Source organism: Leptonychotes weddellii, chromosome 2, assembly GCF_054177405.1.
Source record: "Leptonychotes weddellii isolate Sample4059 chromosome 2, ASM5417740v2, whole genome shotgun sequence".
In the NCBI taxonomy this organism is placed as follows: domain Eukaryota; kingdom Metazoa; phylum Chordata; class Mammalia; order Carnivora; family Phocidae; genus Leptonychotes; species Leptonychotes weddellii.
In genome coordinates this window covers 67,361,935-67,385,536 of record NC_138370.1, presented here as the reverse complement: position 1 = coordinate 67,385,536, position 23,602 = coordinate 67,361,935, and the positions used below count along the sequence as shown (strand labels likewise).

General features: G+C 38.1%; 1 protein-coding gene and 1 long non-coding RNA gene across 2 annotated transcripts in view; both read left to right on the top strand.

Annotated features, from left to right (window-relative positions):
- The window catches only part of ARHGAP10 (Rho GTPase activating protein 10), a 286,377-nt gene that overhangs the window by 121,427 nt on the left and 141,348 nt on the right, over positions 1-23,602 (top strand). The window contains exons 8-10 of the mRNA XM_081813112.1: positions 2,805-2,934; positions 4,535-4,641; positions 7,155-7,249. Coding sequence (XP_081669238.1) covers positions 2,805-2,934; positions 4,535-4,641; positions 7,155-7,249 — 332 coding nt within the window. The remainder of the gene's footprint in view (positions 1-2,804; positions 2,935-4,534; positions 4,642-7,154; positions 7,250-23,602) is intronic.
- LOC145720098 (uncharacterized) lies at positions 7,268-18,196 on the top strand. Its single transcript, XR_014142825.1, has 2 exons — positions 7,268-11,888; positions 12,126-18,196. It is a non-coding gene; the product is annotated as an uncharacterized LOC145720098 (long non-coding RNA).

Sequence of the window (23,602 nt, the reverse complement as noted above, 5' to 3'; positions counted from 1 at the left end):
GGCCAATGATTAACCCTACATTGGCCTTTAAGTATTCAAGTAAAAGGAAGAGTCACACATTAAATCAAAAGCTAGAAATGATTAAGCTTAGTGAGGAAGACATGTCGAGAGCCCAGATAGGCTGAAACCTAGGCCTTTTGCACCAAACAGCCAAGTTGTGAGTGCAAAGGAAAAGTTCTTGAAGGAAATTAAAGGTGCCACTCCAGTGAACACATGAATGCTAAGAAAGCGAACAGCCTTATTGCTGATATGGAGAGAGTTGGAGTGGTCTGGATAGAAGATCAAACCAGCCACAACATTCCCTTAAGCCAAAGCCTAATCCAGAGCAAGGGCATAACTCTCTTCAGTTCTATGAAGGCTGAGAGAGGTGAAGAAGCTCCAGAAGAAAAGTCAGAAGCTGGCAGACGTTGGTTCATGAGGTTTTAAGAAAGAAGCTGTCTCCATAATAGAAGAGTGCAAGGTAAAGTAGCACATACTGATGGAGAAGCTGCAGCAAGTGATCCAGAAGGTCCAGCTAAGATAATTCATGAGGGTGGCCTCACTACACAGCAGATTTTCAGTGTAGATAATGTTTGGCTTCAAAGCTTCAAAGGACAGGCTGACTCTTTTGTTAGAGGCTAATGCAGCTGGTGACTTTAAGTTGAAGCAAGTGCTCATTTACCATTCTGAAAATCGTAGGGCCCTTAAGAATTAGACTAACTCTACCTGTGCTCTATGAATGGAACACCAAAGTCTGGATGACAGCACATCTATTATAACAGCATAATTTACAGAGTATTTTAAGCCCTCTGTTGAGAGCTAGATGCCACTAAGAACATTCGTGATTCATGGGAAGAGGTCAAAATATCAACATAAGTAGGAGATTGGAAAAAACTGATTTCAACTCTCAAGGATGACTTTGAGGGGTTCAAGACTTCAGTGGAAGAAGTCACCGCAGATGTGGTGGGAATAGCAAGAGAACCAGAATTAGAAGTGGAGCCTGAAGCTGGGACTGAATTGCTGCCATCTCATGGTAAATCTTGAACAGATGAGTTGCTTTTTATGCATGAGCAAAGAAAATGGTTTCTTGAGATGGAAGCTACTCCTGGTGAAGATACTATGAAGATTGGTTAAAATGACAACAAAGAAGTTAGAACCTTCCATAAATTTAGTTGATAAAACAGCAGCAGGGTTTGAGAGGGTTGAGTCCAACTTGGAAAGAAGTTCTGTTGTTGGTAAAATGCTACCAAATATCATTGTTGTCTTATTTCAAGACATTGCGCCAGCTGCCCCAGCCTTCAGCAGCCACTACCCTGGTCAGTCAGCAGCCTGATCAACACTGAGGGCAGACCCCCCACCAGCAAAATGATTATGACCGAAAGCTCGGATGATGGTTAGCATTTTTTTTTTTTTAAGCAATATAGTATTTTTTACTTAAGGTGTGTACATTTTTAAGACATAATTCTATTGTGCACTTAATAGACTACAGTATAGTGTAAACATAACTTTTATATACACTAGGGAACCCCAAAATTCATTTGACTTGCTTAATTGCAATATTCACTTGATTGCAGTGGCCTGGAACTGAACCCGTAATATCTCTGAAGTATTTATATGTATAAATATTATACACACACACACACCACACGTTCAGAAAGAAGTGAGGGTTGGGAGGAATCTGAGTAAAGTGACAAAAAGGCAAATAAATAAAATCGGTGTATAATTAGTATTAAAATGAGGACAAGAAATCCTGGAGGCATGAGAAACAGGGAGGCAAGAGGGGACTGGCCATTAACAAATGAGTCCCACCCTCCTTGCAATCCTGCATTTTGTTCTAGTACATACATTTTTTTTTTAACTCTCAGCTTGTGTTTAAAATAAGTTTCTGCAGGTAAGTTTTCCCCTTTGCAATCCACATTTATCAGACTCCATTCCCCTAAACAATGTGTACCATTCTACCATTTTTCTGTTCTAGGACCCTTGGTAACCCCTTTCATTGTAGGGAGGAGAGGGGAGGGATTTCAGTAAAAATTTTTTTAATCTCCACTTTTTCACAATTTCACATCAGCAGTTTTTTGGTGTTAATACAATTATTTTAGAGTGTGGATAAAAGAAATGTCCAGAAACTTGGTGGTGCTGACTCATCATGCTTGCCTTGGTAATTTCGTCACTTCACCTTGCATATACGTTTCCAGTGTGTCCATTTGACAGAGATATTGGCATACCAAGTCTCCTGGGTTTCAGAAATGTGATTTGTCACATTATCAAAGACATTATTTGTACATGGGATTCTTCCCCCCCCCCCGCAATCTGAGAAGAAATGTCATTTCAAGTGCAATTGCCATGACCTGCAAAAAATGACCTCATATTTATTAGCTGGCAGAGAAGAATTAAGTTTTTTTGGGTTCTGAGTACCTAATACTGCTGGTATAATAATGGTGAGTCAGGTTGATTGTGCAAAGGAGAGACTTCCCAGATATTTTATGACCTACTTTTTTTTTTTTTAAATCTAAGATTTAGTAATATTGTGAGATGTGGAGGTATGAATTCTTATGTTGAATATCACAAGCATTCTTGGTGTTTGAAATCTTCGAGAGTAAATAACCTCCAGTACCTTAGCTTAGACTCCTCTGTTAGCTATTCTACCACTAATTTTTTCCTTAACGCTAATCTTAACAAAGAGACACACTGGAAAGGGTGGGTATATTTCGAGAAGTTTATAGAAAAATCCTACAAATTTAATTATAGTTATCCAGAAACTTAAAAATGTACATGAAAGAGCTCATATGAGGACTTAAAACTTAAATGTGTTTTTTATGTTTCAGACACGGAATCGTTTTGAAGGAACAAGGTCAGAAGTGGAAGAGCTTATGAACAAAATCAGACAGAATCCCAAGGACCACAAACGAGCAAGTCAATTCACAGCCGAAGGCTACTTATATGTACAGGAAAAAAGTAAGAAGACCTCCAGCAGTGATGAATGACTAATGAAAAATTATTTTAAAACTTACTGTAATTACTCTATTTTTGGAATAATTATTGCTACCACTGCCTTTGCCCCGTCCTGTCCTAGAAGGTAGTATTTTGTATTATGGGGGAAAACACTTTCCTGCTCTAGTGAGGGGACAGTGAAATTAGGAACTCAAGGAGCACCCCACTTTTCAGATGCATCCTGGAATTCTGCATCACACTTTGCTAAAACTTGCTTATAAGGATGCCAGAAGTTGGTGTAAGGCTGAAAGTGAGGCGAGGTATTTTTCCTCCTTTCCCTTCATCCCTTGCCGTCCTCATCACCTACGCACACACATATGCACATTCATATACATATGCACACCCTCCCCGTCCCACAGCCCTCCTTCTTCATGTTAAAGTCAACAGGGACATATTCCTCCTATCCTGTCACATCAGTTCTTTCCACACCAATCTGAGATCGTTTGTTCTTGCTAAAATTGTCAGGGTGATTGCAGATGGCTATAAAAAAGACTCATAGATGGCATTCTAACTTACAGAATTTTTAGTATTGCTCTCAGTGAATATGCGGTGCATAGAGTGTCCTTATTTTGAAAATGAAGGCCCCTAAAAATTCTTTCGGACTTTTTGACAGTTTGGTCGTATTTTTAACTGTTCAGCTCTTAAACTTTACTTCCTCAGCTATAGAACCTGAGTACTATTTAGTAGAAAGGAAGAGAATGTGAAAATATTTCTCTATTTGCTGTTCTCCTGCCTTCCCACCCTTGACTGTCATCAGCATACTTCACAATTTTCATTAGTGTGGCTGATTTACAGGACTTTCCAACTGACCACTTGAGTAGGAGCGGGTACTTGTGGAAGAGCTGTGGGATATCTGTGCTTCCAAGTCAAGTTAATGCATATGTGGTCAGCAGAGGGGTTCTTTTGCCATTTGTCCTTATTCAGTCTGGGCTACCACAGTGTTCATGTCTCACGAAGAGGAGTTACATGGCGAGCAGAACTTTAAATTTTCCTGATGCTTTAGCTTTTTAATCTCACTTTGTTCATTGAATTTGAAATAACTAAATTAACATGTAGGGTAGAGACATTGGAAGGATAGAATTTTTGTATTATATGCCCAAGTGAAAACCACAGGAAACTTTAATTTTTAGATTCATAACTGTTGCTCAGCTTACTGTCTTTGAGAGGAATTGGGCTGAGACTAGTTGGAAAAACAGAACGAAAACAGTAGTGGCAAAAGTCTCCTCTTGTTAACTGCATGCGAGACACTGTGCTAAGCTTCTTATACACCTTGTCTCATTTAATCCATTAAAAAACCCTATGAAGTGTATGGTACTACTATTATGTCTTCAACTCATAGCTTTGTTGCTGAAAAGTATTGAATCTTCTCTCAAATGATCTCTCTGAGCCTTTTTATTTTCCCTCCTTTTTTTTTTTTTAATTGGAATCAACAGTGTTGCTGGTTGGTTTCCTTGAGCTGTATTAGTTGCTGCTTATTGGGTTTTTCCTATTTAGTAATATGTTTGAAACTCTGCGTATCTGCTTATTTATGAGGAAAAATGTAAAGTTCTATTTCTTGTTGAAGGGCCCGCTCCGTTTGGTTCCAGTTGGGTCAAACACTACTGCATGTATCGGAAAGCAGCCAAGAAGTTCAACATAATCCCATTTGAGCACAGATCTGGGGGAAAACTTGTAAGTATTTGATTATATATTATGTATTCTATGTGAGAGGTAGTTTTTGAGGCTGACATTTTATTGATTTATTGATTTTATTTATTTACTTGAGAGAGAGACAGCACGAGCAGGGAGGGGACAGAGGGAGAAGCAGACTCTCCCTTTGGCAGGGAGCCCAACATGGGACTCAGTCCCAGGACCCTGGGATCATGACCTGAGCCAAAGGCAGACGCTTAATCGACTGAACCACCCAGGTGCCCGAGGCTGACTTTTTTTTAAAGATTTTTATTTATTTATTTGACAGAGAGAGAGACAGAGAGAGAGGGAACACAAGCAGGGGGAGTGGGAGAGGGAGAAGCAGGCTTCCCGTGGAGCAGGGAGCCCGATGTGGGGCTCTATCCCAGGACCCTGGATCATGACCTGAGCCGAAGGCAGACGCTTAACAACTGAGCCACCCAGCCGCCCCCACAAGGCTGACATTTTAATGGTGTTTATATTCTCTAATGATAAATACATTATATTTTGGTTTTAGGATTAAAATCTTTGTTTTCTTTTGTTTCTAAATAAAGTAGGCCAGTAAACAACAATTCTTATGGTTTTTGAATTGTATGTATGGGTTTTTATGGTCAGGACTAGAATCCTTTTTATGTCATTTTCTTGAAGGATAAAGTGAACACTTAAAACGAGCTTTCACAACTCAGTGTTCTGTCGGGTTAGTATTTACAAAGATCTGATATGCACACATGTATTCACAGCCTGAAAACTTTCTACGGTAGATAGTCTGTAATGAATTTTATTGTTTTCCATTTAGACTTACAAAGTTCTCACTTAGGCAGTTCCCAGTTAACTACTCCTCCACAGAAATAAATAACAAAACAACATGTGATAGCAAGAGGACCTCAGGAATTGTCTGTGTAGGAAAGATGATTGTTATTTGGGTTTTAAATAGAAACTGCCGCTCATAGCAATAATCGATAGTCTGGAGGCAAAGCTCTTCTACCAATATTGAACATAATTGGTAACGCATTAAAAAAAAAGGGGGAAGTCATTGCTTGCTGGGTATGATTTTGCTTAGGTGAATACAGAATTGACCCAAGTTCACTTCTATTTACATATACTTTGCATCTTACTGAAAAATATTTATAAAGCAGCTTATAATACAGACATAGTTTTGTAATAATGAAAGAGACATGGAAAATCAGGGCCACGGAGAAGAGGAGGAAGTGAGGAAATCACTTGTAAAGGCTGATGGGATTAAGATTGAGCATGAGGTTTGGGTTTGAGATTCCTGTCAGGACTAATTCAAATGCTAAGACATGTCTGCTTAGTGATGTCTCTCTGTTTAACGACCACATAATAAAAAATACACTTCGGAATATAATGACTGTGACAATTTGAATATTGGCATATTTGAATGTTTAATATTACATGGAGATTCTCCTATTTTAGAAAATGTAAGAATGTTCTAGAAGTAGGTACTCAGAGGTTTTCTAGTTCTTTACTCAGAACCTGTGTTCCTGCATTACTTCTACCTCCCTTGGCTGGTTTAGTGAGGTAAAACAGTACCATATTAAAACAAATTAAGTAAATATAAATTCAGGGTGATCCACTCCGGAAACAAAACCCATGTTGATTGAGTGGCTCTAGCTTTCTATGATCACAACAGTTGCTCTAGGGCCTTCCAATATGATACCTTTTAGGTATTTTCATATGGAATTGAAGTTTTTATAGGTCAAAAATGGTCACATATTGGTACGCCTGGGTGGCTCAGTCTTTAAGCGTCTGCCTTCGGCTCAGGTCATGGTCCCAGGGTCCTGGGATTATGCCCCACATCGGGCTCCCTGCTCTGCGAGAGTCCTGCTTCTCCCTCTCCCACTCCTCTTGCTTGTGTTCCCTCTCTCACTGTGTCTGTGTCTGTCAAATAAATAAATAAATTTTTTTTTTAAAAGGTCACACGTTGCCTATTTTATATGGTGTAACATAGTATGAATTAAAAACAAATTATTCCTTTAAAAAGTGCAGTAAGAGAATAGCAAATATTCTGGCTTGTGGAAACTGTGTTGTTAGTCTGCCTTTTAAAATCAGTGCTCACGAGGTCTGGTTTAGTGTTACTGTAATCAAAGCAAGATCTAGAAAACCTAAGGAAAAGAGGATGACAAAAATGATTAAGATTATAAATAGGGATGCCTATTTATAATCGGTTAATCAGTCGGTTAAGTGTCTGCCTTTGGCTCAGGTCATGATCTCCGGGTCCTGGGATCAAGCCCCATGTTGGGGTCCCTGCTCAGTAGGGAGTCTGCTTCTCCCTCTTCCTCTGCCCTGCTCGTGCTCACTCACTCTCTCTCTCTCTCAAATAAATAAAATCTTAAAAAGATTATAAATAGTGTTTAATCAAACTTGTTTGAAAGAGAATAGGATAAAGGGACTTAAAATCTTGAACCTTGGGGTACCCCCCTCCCCAATATAGGGCTCTTTAGTGTGTCTATGTTTATATTGTAGTTTTTGAGTATGTTTAAAATGATTATTTTCAGGGGGATGGAGAGGTGTTCTTTTTGAAAGAATGTACCAAGAGGCATACTGACTCCATTGACAGAAGATTTTGTTTTGATGTAGAAGCTGCTGACCGGTAAGTTATTAGAATTCTTGCACTTAATGAAAGAGTCCTATAAAAGATGATTTAAAAAATGGAGGTTAATTGAAACTGAGATTTCCTTGGCCTGAAAGAATGTTATTTTGTTACATTTCCAGGCTTTGTATTCATTTTGACCTGTTTAGTCTTTGTCTCTGTGTTTAGCTATGGAGTGATAGCTTGATCTTGGCTGGAGTTCAAAGTCCTTCTAAATAGTAATTAAAAATTACCTTGGAGCATTTCATTGTTGATCCAAGCCTAATTGTGGCACTGAAAGAATAATGAATGAAAGTGAAGCAGTAGGTGACAAAGCTGACAAGAGATGGTGGGTTGTTAATACAGAACAATATTCATTTTTGTGTGTGGGAATTTTCGGTGTGTGTATTCTGTATGTGATGGAGGCTCATAGGCAAACTGTTTATTTAAAGACTGCTTATCTTTTCCCTTGTTGTATGACTTTCAGTTATTATGAAAGAATCTTTGCCAGAGAGGAGGAAATAAAAAAAGAAAAACATTCCTCCGATAATATTACTACTTCTCTGGCATTTATTTCTGTATCCTCCTGTCGTACTGAGGAAAATCTTGGTATTTATAGAATATTTCTTTCATAATGTCTGACAGTATGGTGGTTCCTTGCTAGTCCTGGTCTTGGCAACACTGGTCTTTAGATAAGGCTATTTCATAGTTGTATAACAAAAGTTTACAAGATGAGATTTCTGTAACAAAAGTTCATTTCGGGTTGGGATCCACGAATACAAAAATAATTAATGCTACCTCTTCCCTCAGATGATGGAACCGAGTCTGTGGGGTGGATGCAGAGAGGAAGGAGCTTTGCTTTCCTTTCCAGTAAATTAACTGAAGACCACATACATAAAAGTGTGCCACTAGGTGCCATGATAAATTTGGCATTACCGTGAGAAAGGTAGTTTAACATGCATTTTTGCCAAGACTGAAAAAAAAGTGAAAGAGAATGTCATTGTGGAAAAGGTCCAATTTCAGGCCAGTAAGGACTAATTCAGAGACTTTAAGAAGAGATTCAGGCTGTGTAGTGCAACTGGAGCATCTGTGGGCATCTACCCATAGTAGGCATTTACTGAGTTAGCACTAAGTACTCTAAATTCTTCTGTGCTTTCTGTCATTGAATCCTCACCGTAGCCCTATTAGGCAGGTATCCTCCTTCCCATTTTATGATGGGAATCTGGGCCATAGAGAGCTTAGGTGATTCTCCCAAGGGCATGGAGTTGTAAGTGGAAGGGCTGACATTTGAACACCTGCGTTCCACCTCTAAAGCCCGTTCTGCCTCTCACCCACTACACCGTAAGTCTGAGTGTTACCATGTAATTGTGACATTCCCTAAATAACTGACAAAGGTGTGTCAGCAGTGATGTCTACTAGAAAATGTGTTTAATGGGGTTAATATGATTTGCTTTGAAAATAGGATACTTCTAGTGCTTTCATATATTGCTCTAGTATAGTGTGTATTGTTTTTGCCTAACCCCGTATTTTCTCTAAGACTTGATCATGCCAAATGCACTTGGTCAACAGTGATCCTTATTATGATGGTAAACACTTTCCACCCCTCACAGAGATTGACTAGGGATTACCGTGGAGTTATTTTCGCCTATATGGGATAACACCTTATAAATAGACTCTGATACAGTGAGCCCTGTGAATTGTGTAAGACTGTTGAATCACAGACCTGTACCTCTGAAACAAGTAATACATTATATGTTAAAAAAAAAAAAAAAAAGCAGGTAGGGAAAAATGAAGGAGGGGAAATCGGAGGAGGAGAGGAACCATGACTATGGACTCTGAGAAACAAACTGAGGGTTCTAGAGGGGAGGAGGGTGGGGGGATGGGTTAGCCTGGTGATGGGTATTAAAGAGGGCACGTACTGAATGGAGCACTGGGTATTATATGCAAACAATGAATCATGGAACACTACATCAAAAACTAATGATGTAATGTATGGTGATTAACATAACATAATAAAAAAAGGAAAAGAAAAAAATAGACTCTGAGAATGGTGGGGGGCAGACTTTAGAGATGATCTATTCTAGTGGGTTTTATTTTATTTATTTATTTTTTTAAAGATTTTATTTATTTATTCGACAGATAGAGAGCACAGTAGGCAGAGTGGCAGGCAGAGGGAGAGGGAGAAGCAGGCTCTCCGCTGAGCAGGGAGCCAGACATGGGGCTCGATCCCAGGACCCCAGGATCATGACCTGAGCCGAAGACAACCGCTTAACTGACTGAGCCACCCAGGCGCCCCTATTCTAGTGGTTTTTAAACTGCTTTATAGGGAGACCCTCTTTTCAAATAAAATTTTACGTTTATGTATATGAGAAACAACCAAAAAAGAGAGTTCCCTTATTGAAGAAGGGTAAGCGGCCTGGAGCCCTACTTTTTCAGCTTCTTTCTTCTTGTAGACATCTCTAATTTACTTCTGCTGACACCCAGAGCTTCTTTCTGGGAAATCGTGGTAGGGGGACCATTAATCTAGTCTAGATAGATGGTTGAAGAAAGGCATATGGAGGACCTGACGTCTAGTTGATGACTGATGGATTATTTGGAGTCAGCTGTGATTGAGACTCCTATTCCAGGCAGAGTGAATAGCTCATGTGAAGGCCTGGAGTCAAGGGAGAACATGGCCCATTTGAGGTCCCCAGAGACACTAGCAACACTGGAGTAGCCAGAAAGAGTAGGAGAAGAGGCTTGAGATGGAGGCAGGGGCCTGGCATTGAGGTTTTTTAGGTTAATCCATTAAATGGCTTTAAGTCGAGTAGTGAGTGATAAATTTATCTTTTTCAGAACTCACTCTGGCAGAGTAGAGAAAGGTCTGCAGGTGGCACGAATAGATGAAAGGGCCCTGGATTAATGTTGGTAGCAGTGGGAATGGAAGCTAAGGGATCCATTTGAGGGAGATGTTTAGAGCTAAATTTAGAGACAAATTGGATGTTGGAGTATAGAGTGAAGGAGGGGAAGGTTTCTGGCTTAAGCAACTAGGTAGTGCCATTTACTAAGATGGAAAACCAAGGAGGCCCGAGAATGGAGGACAATGAATTCACCTGTGGTCATGTTGAGTTAGATTGCTGTGGGTCATTCAGTAAGAAACCCGGTGGGAGATTGGGTGCAGCACTTGGCAGCTTTGGCAGCATTTGACCTACATGACTGAATCATGCTCGTTGCCCAAAATTTCTTGGACCTCTCCATTTTCAGCTATTGCTTTTTAAATGTTATTTCCTGTGGCTGTCTTTTCTTTCTTTCTCTGTCCATTCAGATGGTTTCATCCTCAAAGTGAATAACTCTGCAGTCTGTATTTTTCTTTTTTTTTCTGTTTTTTTGAGCTGCTTTTAGAATCTTTAGCTCCTTACACAGTATATCTCCAATTCCACTCCTTTTAAAATTCTTGGTGATTTCATTACCGCTTGAGAGGATTCTTTTTAGTACTTTGCTTCTTGACTCCTGGAACTCCTCTCCTTTGGTCATCTTGTCCTTTACCCTACCTCAGCCATTCACTCTCACAGTCATTGCTTAGGTCTTGTCATTACAAGGACCGGCAACCGCTCTAGAATCTCAGCCGCAAGCCTTTCTCTTTCCGACATCACCTTCTATCCTTCTCTGCTTTTTTCCTGGTAAGTATCCTTAGAGTTTCTCTAATCAGTTGAGCCTATTGTTACTCAGTTTCTTACACCCTCACTTCATTCCTCACCTGGTTTTAATTTCATAGTCAATCTTTTAAATATGCTCTGTTGTCTTTCTCTTCCTTTATTAGACTTGCTGGTACAACCCCAACTTAAGTAAGAGTCACCTCTGCCTTCCCTCTTCCTAGAGAGGCATATTCCCATGTTCACTGGGATCACTTCAGATTCATGACCACTAACCTCAAATGAGCCATTAATTCTAACCACTAATTATGTTACATTTTCTAGCTCCTTTATTCTCCTGGTTGATGAATATTTTATATATTTCTCTTTCTGAGCCTCTGACACTGCCTCTTTCCTGATAATTTTGTGTCCTATTTTGTTGTGACTGTAGAAGCAAGCAACGAGAAGAGATCATCCACTGCCAGAAACACCCACTCCATCACCGTGCCCAGACACCTTGCCCTTCTTCCATCTCTGTGAGCTGTGTTCCTGAGCCTCTCTGTTCATTTGTCTCTCATCCTGTCCCTGCTACTCCACAGTATCACTCAAGCAGTCTTCTTTCTTGTTAACCTGAGGGTTGCCCTTTCTACTGGATTATTCTTATCACACAAAATACTCTTTTTTCATCAGAAATAATGCCCCCACCATCACCCGTAAGAGACAGTCTTCCCTTTTGTCTGTTGCCCATTTCTCTCCTCTAGGAAACAAAAAACTTCTTCGAACGCTGTTATATTAAGGTCTCATTTTTTCTTCCTCCTATTCTCTTTTGACCCCTCTCCAGTCTGGTCTTTGTCTCTCCTTTCCACTGTGGTTGTGTTTGTCAAGCTGTCACGATCTCCATGTGCAACGTCCAGTGGTCAGCTGTCCTGTCCTTCCTCTTCTTTGTTGGCAGCAGCATCTGACATGGCCAGTCACTCTCCTCCATGACCTACTTGCTTCACTTCTTCTAGAACATCATACCTGCCTGTTCGTTTTCTCCCACCCCACTGGCTTTTCAGTTCTTTTTTTAATTTTTTATTTATTTATTTTTTTAAAGATTATTTATTTATTTATTTATTTGACAGAGAGACAGCGAGAGAGGGAACACAAGCAGGGGGAGTAGGAGAGGGAGAAGCAGGCTTCCCCGCAGAGCAGGGAGCCCGATGTGGGGCTCGATCCCAGGGTCCTGGGATCACGACCTGAGCCGAAGGCAGACGCTTAACGACTGAGCCACCCAGGCGCCCCAGGCTTTTCAATTCTTAAACTCAATTACAGCTTCTTATTTCCCAGACCTCTTGATGTTGGAGTTCTCTGATGTTCATCTTAGAGCTCTTCTCCTCGTTCTCACCCTTAGGATCTTGTCCAGCCTCATGGCTTTAAATGCCATCCTTATGTTGGTAACTCCGACATTTATTATCTCTACTTAGATCTTTTCCCTGAATTTCAGGTTCTTATCTGGCTGCCTACTCAGTGTTCTCAGTATTGTTTCTGTGATGCATTTTGAACAGTGCAGAGGTGGGAGATATTGTTTGTTTTGTAAATTTTCCCATTTTGTAAATTCTGGGAACAAAAACAGTCCCTTTATAGGATCTAACATTTTATATGAGTCTATTCAATCTTATGTAAATACTAATATCATAGAAATACTTTTTCAAAAATAATACATGCTTATTGTGAGTTTTTTCCTAAAGCTTTTTGGTTAACTTGGAAAATAACTTTATGTATGTCTCCTTGAGTCTCTAGGATTATGTTACTTTTGAGTTAAATTATTGACTCCTCTTGTCTTTGCTTACTTCTTCATTTCTAAGCAGGGAAACATCTATTCAAGCCTGATGTTACCAAAGGATAGTGTTTGTGGGGCTGTTAGGTTCCTGCTACCAGCCCCCTGCCCGCTGCCCCATCAGTGTGTTGCTATTGGTCTCCCACTTTTGAAACAAAATTTGGAGGGAGGATGAGTGTAGTTTGAGGTCACTCCCCTAATTCTGGGGTTTCGAAAAGCTTATTTAGTGAAGAGTTCGAATGAGGTAGGCTCTTCTCTTGTGTATTTCTCCAATTCCTGGCCAAGTAGGCTACTGGGAATTGTAAGTCATTTGTTCTTTGTCTATTAGATTATGAATTCCACGAGGGTAGAAACTCTGTTTTAGGATTACTTGGGACTGCAATACCAAATGCGATGCTTTATATATGGTGGGCATTCACCAAATTTGTACCGAATTAAATGAAATTGAATTGTTGTTTGGAAGTGACAGAACTGGGATTAGATTTAATCAAGCAACTATCAGTCAGCTGTCCTTTTCTTCTGTACCACACTGCAGTGCTGAGAGCTCCAGTGGTTTTTTTTTTTTTTTTTTCCTTAAAGAAAATAAACTTAACCCATTGTGGAGCAGGTGGGTATTGTAAATGTTTCTGATAGATTTTGTAGAGAATTCCTATTGGGTACCTCCATATAGTAATTTCACAGTTGATTGCATATGCTTAACATAAACATATTTTGGCTTCTTTCCTGGTATCAATTTTTGCTATTTTTTTATTCCTTGGGTTGGGAAAGCAGGTAACATTGTGACAACAGGCAGTGCTTCATAAACTGCAGAATGGAACTTGGGCTTGCATTTGATTTATGTAGATATAAATCAAGAGCTTTTCACTTAATTGTTGCATGAGTTGAGATCAGGTTTGATTGCATGTAACAGAAAAACTCAAAATAAGATGGCTTAAATCATGCAAAAGTTTATTTGTTCTTGTTTGGGAGAGCCTAGAGGAGGTCAGATCAGGGTGGGTATCATGCTTCTTGGTGCCAGGTCTTGTTCCCCCTTGTGTAGGGTTTACCCTCCCAGTCACCTTAGGTCCAAGATGCCTGATCCCACTTGTACAGCAGTCTCTTGTTGTAGGAGCACTTTCTAGAGGTTGAACATAGCACTTCTGATCACATACAATGTGAATGGAATTGTATGGTTATATCTAGTTGGAAGGGAGGCTGGGAAATGCTGAGGCAGGGAAATTTCTGTCTTTTGTTTCCAAACATCCATGTGCTCTTCTGATTCTGGGGGAATTTGTCACAGACAGTGAAAGAGAATGGTTGGTGGTGGGGGCCCAACTAGCCATTACTACTTTGATTATCAATGTTAAATGGATCTGTGCTTCATTTCCCTCCTCTCAACTCACCAGAAGTTTACTTTGACTATTTCAGCTAAGAACATTTAGGAACACATGTGCTGAGAATGCCATCCAAAAAGTGAAAAGACAGCCCACAGAATGGGAGAAAATACTTGCAAATGGTATACCTGATAAGGGACTTGTATCCAGAATATATAAATAACTCTTATAACTTAATAATAAAAAAAGAGGTAACCCAATTAAAAAATGGGTAAAATATTTGAATTAGACAGTTTTTCAAAGAATATGTACAAGTGGCTGATAAGTACATGAAAAGATGCTTAACAGCATTAGCCATTAGGGAAATCAAAACCACACTGAGGGGTGCCTGGCTGGCTCACTCTGTAGAGCATGTGGCTCCTGATCTCAGGGTCATGAGTTCAAGCCCCATGTTGGGAATGGAGCCTACTTAAAATAAGTAAATAAATAAATAAATAAACGTATTTTTTAAAAAAACCAGAATGAGATACCACTTCACACCCACTAGGATGGCTATAATTAAAAAATCAGATAGTAACTAGTATTGGTGAGGATGTGGAGAAATTAGAACTTTCTCATAAACTGATGGTAGAAATTTAAAAGGGTGTAGCTGTTTTGGGAAGCAGTTTGGCAGTTCTTCAAAAAGTTAAGCATAGGGGCACCTGGCTGGCTCAGTCGGTGGTGGAGTATGCGACTCTGGATCTCAGGGTTGTGAGTTTGAGCCCCATCTTGGGTGTAGAGATTACTTAAAAATAAAATCTTTAAAAAAAAAAGTTAAGCAAAAAGTTATCATGTGACCCAGAAATTCTGCTTCTAGTTCTATATGCAAGGGAAATGAAAACCTATGTCTACATAAAAATCTTGTACGTGTATGTCCATAGCAGCCTTATTCATAATAGCCAAAATGTAGAAACAACTGAAATGTCTATCAGCTGATGAGTGGGTAGATAAAATGTGCTATATTCATACAATGAAATATCATTTGGCAATATAAAGGAATGAAGAACTAACATGTGCTATGATGTGGATGAACTTTGGAAACCACATGCTTAGTGAAATACACGAGTCGCAAAAGACTACATATGATATGATTATATTTATATGAAACATCCAGGACGGGCAGATCGTTAAAGGCAGAAAGTAGATTAGTGGCTGTCTAGGGCTGGGGGTTTTGAGGGAAATGGACAATAACTGTTAATGGGTATGGAGTATTTTGGGGAGATGATGAAAATGTTCTAAAATTGATTTTGGTGATAGTTATACAACTCTTTGAATATATTAAAAGCTGTTGAATTATATATTCTAGGTAAATTTGATAGTGTGAATTATATTTCAATAAAACTTAAAAAAACACAGCCGCAAATAAGGACCATAAGTAAAATAAGGCTTTTAAAATGATACAAACATTCAGTACTTCACGTCGGCCACACGCCAGATACCATGGGCTGTGAAGTGATCACGTCACTCATTTCAGGTGGGAGAAGAGGATTTTGTGTGGTTAGTTTCTCTCTGGCAAGCTGTAGCATGTCAGAAGATGCAGCTTTCTTCTCTAAAGGACAAAACACCATCTCCTTCCTCCTGCCCCAACAATTTTGTTATATAATGTGCTTTTAGCTTCCTTCGCATGCTTATCACATGCCTCATTGTGCTGTGACCCCCACACATTTGCTTGATAAATAATTACCATTGTGTGAGGTTCTCCCACACATCACATTCAGGCACTGCTTAAAGAAAATGCTTCCCATTTTGCTCTCATTAATCTGACATTTCAGATACTCTGGTTTGATTTTGCCTGATTCCTAGTATATTGGTGTTGAAGGATGGCAAGATATTTCTTACTTTATAATTCACTCATTTATGTTTTCATGATGATAGTGGGTGGAGGCAATTGCCTAAGTATCTGGAGCAATAAGCTTTTTTGAGTGCTGCTACACCAAAGACTTTATTTAGCAACTGTGTGCACGGTACCGTCTTGTTTGTCCCTTGAAAAGTGAGTTAAGAACATGTTGCTTCCAGAAGCCCATATAGTTGGGCTGAATAATAATGTTTCTGTAGCACATTAACTGTGGTAGTATTTGTAAGTATTTTATAGAGCATGTCATTCAGGCACCTAAACAATCATTGACTGTGTTTGGAACTAAGGATGCAAAAATGAGAAACTAAAAGGCCTGACCTTGAGGGAACTCACAGGCTAAGAGCCTTTTCAGAGGTCTGAGGTGCTTTAGGAGCTGTGAAGCAATAGAAGTGAGGCTGGCCGGGAAAGCTTGCTAGAAAAAATTAATTGTTAAATTGGATCTTGAAGATTTGGTAATAGTTTGGAAACTCAGAGGAAGGCTTGCCCAAGGCAGAAAGAATCACAGAAGTCTTGAGAAAACATACTGAGATAATCCTTTAAGTCCAGTTCTCAACCGTGAGTGATTGTGTCTGGAGACATTGTGATTGTCACTCCTAACATCTAGTGGTTGGAGGCCAACCCTGACGATAAATATCCAGCACAAGACAGCCCTTTGCAACAAAGTATCATCTGGTTCAATATATCCCTAGTGTGGCTGTTGAAAAGCCTTGCTTTAAAGCATTTGAAAAGACAGCAACTCCAACACATTTGTGGAATTGAATGCAATTGTTCTTTTTTTTTTTTCTTACATGAATATATTTATGGGATATATATTTCAATTAAAAAAGTGTAACAGGGTGCCTGGGTGGCTCAGTTGGTTGGGCGACTGCCTTCGGCTCAGGTCATGATCCTGGAGTCCTTGGATCGAGTCCTGCATCGGGCTCCCTGCTTGGCGGGGAGCCTGCTTCTCCCTCTAACCCTCCCCCCTCTCATGTACTCTCTCTCTCTCTCTCATTCTCGATCTCTCAAATAAATAAATAAATCTTTAAAAAAAAAAAAAAGTGTAACAGCTTAATTGGTTATAGTTCAGGGGATGTATAAAGCCAGAATGTGAAGAGATCTGTCAGGGCTGATGCATCATTCAAGAATTCTTAGATTCTAGTGTAGAGAGACTAGGAAAGGAAGTCATTTTAAAAGAATTTAGGTAGAACTGGTAGAAAATGGATTATGTAGAATTAGAGACAGCATTTCTTGTATATAAGCTTCTGTGTTTTTCACAGTATGTAAGATTTTGCCCTAAAGATGGTAGTTGATAGAGGCATACTGAAAGACACATTCTATTTTTTAAATTTTATTTTATTTAAATTCAGTTAATTAACATATAATGTATTATTAGCTTCAGGGGTAGAATTTGGTGATTCATCAGTTGCATATAACACCCAGTGCTCATTATATCATGTGCTCTCCTTAATGCCCATCACCCAGTTACCCCATCCCGCCACCCACCTCCACTCCAGCAACCCTCAGTTTGTTTCCTATGGTTAAGAGTCTCTTATGGTTTGTTGCCTTCTCTGATTTTGTCTTGTTTTATTTTTCCCTCCCTTCCTCTATGCTACTCTGTTTTGTTTCTTAAATTCCACATATGAGTGAAATCATATGATAATTGTTGAAAGACACATTTTAGGGCGCCTGGGTGGCTCAGTTGGTTGGGCAACTGCCTTCGGCTCAGGTCATGATCCTGGAGTCCCTGGATCGAGTCCCGCATCGGGCTTCCTGCTCGGCAGGGAGTCTGCTTCATCCTCTGACCCTATCCCCTCTCAGGTGTTCTCTCTCTCTCATTCTCTCTCTCTCAAATAAATAAATAAAATCTTTAAAAAAAAAAAAAAAAGACACATTTTATATTGGTTCCAATATTTAAATGGAAAACTAAATTGACATTAATATGAATTTATTCTTAAAATACATGCTGAAAGACATTAGAATGTGGATCATAGAGCAGTTCTTAGCTTTTGTGAATGAAGTTGTAATGAACAATTGTATAGAAGGGTTTTTGTGGACACATATTTTCATTTCTCTTGGATAATTACCTTGGAGTGGGATTGCTGGTGTGTGTGTACATATATATTTATGTATATTTGGCTTTTTATGAAATTGACAGTTTTCTAGAGTAGTTTCATCCTCCTTCCAGCATTATATGAGAGTTCCAGTTGCTCTACCCCCTTACTAACCTTTGACTATGGCAGTCTTTTTCTTTTTAAAAGCTAATTATAGTTAGTGATGTTGAATAAAATTTTTCATGTGCTTTTTAGCCATTTCTATTTCTTCTGTTTTGAAGTGTCTATTCAGATCTTTTGCTCATTTAAAAAATTATGTTGTTGATCTTTTTGTTATTGGATTGTAGGAATTATTCTGGATACAAATCCTTCAACAGATACATTAGTTGTGAATATTTAATCTGTGGCTTGCCTATTCATTTTCTTAACAGTGTTTTTTAGTGAGAAGAACATCCTAATTTTGATAAAGTTGGATTTATCAATTATTTTTAAAGAGTTTATTTTAGAGAGAGAGAGAGTATGCCATTTGTGGGTGGGGGTAGGGGCAGATGGAGAGGGAGAGAGAATCTGAAGCAGACTCCGTGCTGACCGTGGAGCCTGACTCTGGGCTCGATCTCACCACTGTGAAATCATGACCTGAGCTGAAACCAAGAGTTGGAGACTCAATTGACTGAGCCACCCAGGCACCCCTGAATTTTTCAGTTTTTAAAAATTTTATTGAGAGAGCCCTTTGCTCTAAGAAATCTTTATCCCAATGTTGTGAAGATTTTTTCCCATGTTTTCTTATAAAAGTTTTATAATTAGTTTGTGACCTGTGAAGATTTTGTGGGGTGGGGGGTGTATGGTGTGATGTATAGAGAGTGAGTTATTTATTTTTTCTTATGATTCTTCTGTTCTTTTTCAAAATTGGTTGGCTATTGTAGGTCCTTCGCATTTCCATATAAATTTTACAATCAGTTTATTTCTACAAAAGCCTATAGTTCAATATCATCAATACAGAGTTTTAATAATTCCTGAGTAATTACCATTTATTTAGTCTTTAATTTCTCTCAGTAATGTTTTATAGTGTTTAATATAGGGGTTATGGACATCTTTCATTAAATTTCTCTAAGTATTTTATGTTTCTAAATGTTATTTTTAAAGGTTATGTTTTACATTTCATTTTCCAATGTACTGTTATTACATAGAAATGCACTTGGTTTTTGTGTCCTACAATATTGCTGAGTTGACTTATTATTTCTTAAAATTTCCTTACGATTTTTTTATGTACACAATGGTATGTGTGAATAAAAGCAGCTTTCTTTCAGATTGAATCTGTATGTCTTTTATTTCTTTACCTGTCTTATTGCAGTGCCAAGATCTCTAATAAAATGTTAAATAGAAGTGGTGATATTGGAAATCTTACCTTATTCCTGATCCTTGGGGAAAAGCATTTATTATTTCACTGTAAAGTATAATGTTAGCTGAAGATTGTTTGTAGATGCCTTTGACATGTTGAGGAAGCTTGTATCTATTCCCAGTTTTAGTGATGAATAGATATTGACTTTGATAAAATATTATCTATCAAAATGATCATTAAATATTTTTCTTGAACCTGTTAATGGGTGTATTGCATTGAATTTTCTAAGTTAAACTAATGTTACATTCCTGAGTTAACTCTACCTGGTCATGATGTATTAACCTCTTTATGTATTGTTCTATTTGTTTTGCTAATATTTGATTAAGGATACTTAAATTTATGTTCATGAGAGAAATTGTGTGTTATGTCCTTTTTCTGTAATGTCTTTGTCTGATTTTGATATCAGGGTTATGGTGGCTTCAGAAAAGAGTTGGGAAGTTTTCCATTCTCTGTTATTTGAAAATGTCTGTGTAACACTGGTATTATTTCTCCCTTAAATGTTTCAGAGAACACACCTGTGAAGTCCTCTTAATCTGGCATTTTCTTTGTGGGAATTTAAAAAATTATAGGTAAAATTTAGTGAGTAAAGAGATGTTCAGATTTTCTTATTTTTCTTGTTAGTTTTCATAAATTAGGTTTTCAAAGAATTTATTTCCTTTAAGTTGTTGTCTCAGCATACCTTTCTTCATAATATCCGTTTCTTACTACTTTATATCTGTAGGATCTGTAGTGATACTTCATTTTTTATCCCAGCTATGGGAATTTTTGTTTCATTTTTTTGTGAAGTCTTGCCTAGAGGTTTATCAGTTTTGTTAATTTTTTTTTTTCAGATAACCCATATTGTCCATTTTATATTTCACTGGTTTCTGCTTTTATTTTTATCATTTCATTTTACTTACTTTTGATTTAATTTTTCTTTTAATTGCTTCTTAAGATAGGAGTATTGATTTTCCTTTTTTTTTTTTTTTTTTGAGTGTAGACTTCTTTTTTGAGAGAGTGCATGCTGGAGGGAGGGGCAGAGTGAGAGAGAGCAGGCTCCACACCTAGCAGGGAACCTCATGCGGGGCTCAATCTCACAACCCTGAGATCATGACCTGAGCTGAAATCGAATTGGACACTTAACCAACTGAGCCACCCAGGTGCCCCTGAATGTAGACATTTAAATATATAATTTTCCTTATAAGGACTGCTTTAGTTTGCATCCTACAATTTTTTTCATCCTACAAATTTTTATGTATAGTGTTTTCATTGTAATTCAGTTGCAAATATCTTTTTTTTTTTTAATGTGATTAGGACATAAGTGTTGAATTTTAACCCAGGTGTTACTTAGAAATATGTTTTAAAAGTTCCAAATGGTGGTGGTGGGGGGGTTTCTATGTATACTATTTTGTTTTCCTATTGTTTTTTTATTATTTTGTTTTTCTTTTATACTTTTTTTGGTCAGAGAACATACTCTATTTTATCAGTATTTGGAAGTTTATTAGACTTGTTTCACTGCCCCAAAGGTGGTCTATTTAGTAAATGTTCCATGTGCATTTGAGAACAATGAGTTTTCTGCTGTTGTTGGGTGTAGTGTTCTCTAAATGTCAATTAGATCAAGTTAATGATAGTGTTGCTTGACTCCTATATTGTTTTGATTTTTAATATTCTGTAAATTACTAAGCTCAGAGTGTTAAAATTTATTAGGACTTGCCTATTTCCCTTTAATTTTGCCAATTTTTGTTTCACATATTGAATATTTGAGATTTGTGTGTGTGTGTGTGCATTTTTATGATTGTTACGTCTTGTTGATGAAACGACCCTTTTATCAGGGTGCCTTGGTGGCTCAGTTGGTTAAGTGTCTGCCTTCGACTCAAGTCATGATCCCAGGGTCCTGGGATTGAGCCCCTTGTTGGGCTTCCACTCAGTGGGGATTCTGCTTCTCCCTCTGCCCCTCCTCCTGGTTCATGCTCTCTCTCTCTCTCAAAAAAAAAAAAGAAATGACCCTTTTATAATTATGAAATGTCTGTTCCTGCTAATAATCTTTATTTTGAAATCTACCTTGTTTGATATTAATGTAGCCACACTAGCTTACTTATGCTCAGTGTTTACTTGGTATATCTTTTTTTCTTTTTTTCCTTTTACCTGTGTGCCTTTATGTTTAAACTTTGTTTTTTATAAATAGTATATTATTGAGTCCTGATTTTAAAAAATCTAGCCACTTAGTCTTTGCTTTTTAGTCAAGGTTTCAGTTAATTTATGTATAATATAATTACTGATTTGTATGGGTTTAAGTCTACCATCTTGGTTTTTTTTTTTTTTCCCGCTGGGCCTAGTGTGGGGCTTGAACTCAAGATCTGAGATCAAGATCTGAGCTGAGATCAAAAGTCAGACACTTAATCATTTGAGCCACCCAGGCACCCCTTGGTTTTGTTTTCTATTTGTCTTATCTGTTCTTTGTTCTTCTGCTTCTACTTTGCTTTCTTTTTAGTGAATTGAGTCTTTTAGTGTTCCATTTTCTATTTTTAGTTATGCCTCTATGTACGTACATTTTTAATTCTATGTACACTATGAACCCAATATACGTTACTATTTTTACTTTATGAAATCAATAATTAGTAATCTTTTAAAGAAATTTGATGTTTTATTTATGTATGTGTTTTTCTTATCTTTTTAATATCAATATATTTATCCATTTTGATTTTCTTCATTTCTTTCTATAGAACTGAGTTTCTATCTTGTGCCATTTCTTTTAAAATCCTTAGGCTAATTTAATCTGAGCATTTCATGTAATGCAGATCTGCTGGAGAAGAATTCTTTCATGTTTCATCTGTCTGAAAATGTCTTTATTTTGTCTTCATTTTTTTTTTTTTTTTAAGATTTTATTTATTTATTTGACAGAGAGAGACACAGCAAGAGAGGGAACACAAGCAGGGAAAGTGGGAGAGGGAGAAGCAGGCTTCCCACGGAGCAGGGAGCCCGATGCGGGACTCGATCCCAGGACCCTGGGATCATGACCTGAGCCGAAGGCAAATGCTTAACGACTGAGCCACCCAGGCTCCCCTTGTCTTCATTTTTGATAGTTGTAGATTTCTAGATTAATAACTTCACCCCCGCCCAGCACTTCAAAGAAGTCATTCTATTTTCTTCAGGCCTCCCATTTTTTTTTTATCATGATAAATCATCCATCTTTCTTATTATTTCCCTCTATGTCATCTTTTTCTTTTGCTGCTCTTAAGAATTTTTTTTTAATGATATGTGTAGGTGTGGCTTTCTTTGTTTTATCTTGCTTTGGGTTCATTGAAGTTCTTGGATATTTGGGTTGATATTTCATAGCAGGTTTAGAAAATCTAAGTCATTTCTTCAAATACTTCTCCATTTTCTCTTTCTTCACTTTCTGGGATTCCAGTTACATTATCTCTGATCATTTGGTATTTGTTTTGGTTGTACCTGCAGGATTTTAATTTATGGAAGTGACTGAGTGATGATGTGGACAGACTAATGGCACTGGAAGACCATTTAGTAATTAGAATTTCCAAGAGAAGAGGGCATGCCATGCCACATAGGACCACATGGGGAATGCCAGGTTTTGGTCAGGAGTCAGGAAGGAGTGAGAGAAAATCCTAGACTAATCTTTATTGGGGTTTCTGCAGAAAAGGCAAGGCAGAGAAGGGGAAGCAATTTAGGATTGGCTAGTTTGAATAATATTGGTGGGCTCTCTCCACTAGGGGTGGTTGTCCTGGGGTGACTTACGGCAGAGGAAATAGTGCCTCCCTGAGTACAAGTTAGATAAAGGAAAAGTTGCAGATACTGACTCCAGATTGGTTGGTTTGCATATGAAGGGTGCCCTCCTGAATTCTTCATCACTGTTCTTTTATTTTCCATTTCCTGCATATCCATTTGTCTCTTTTTAATAGTTTTCATTTCTTTGCTGAAATCCCCATCAGTTTATGCATGTTGGCCACCTCGTACACTGGATCCTTTAATATACATGTACTTGTTCGTAGGTTCTGTCTGATTTTTTCTTCCTCTAATATCTGGGCTATTTCTGAGTTTGGTTTTCCTAACTGCTTTGTCTCTTTATGTTTGGTTACATTTTCTTTGCATGCCTCCTAATTTTTTGGTTGAAAGCCAGATATTGTAAGAGAGTAGTAGAAAGAAAGTAATATTTATACCTGGGAAAGGGTATTCCCTTTCTTCTGTGGGGCTGCTAATGGGTAGGGCTGTCTCTTTAGTTGGCAGTTGAACTGAGAATCTGTGTTGTTACTTCATTTAGATTCCGTTTATCAAGGGTCCATGTGATTTGAGAACACCATCAGAACCTTC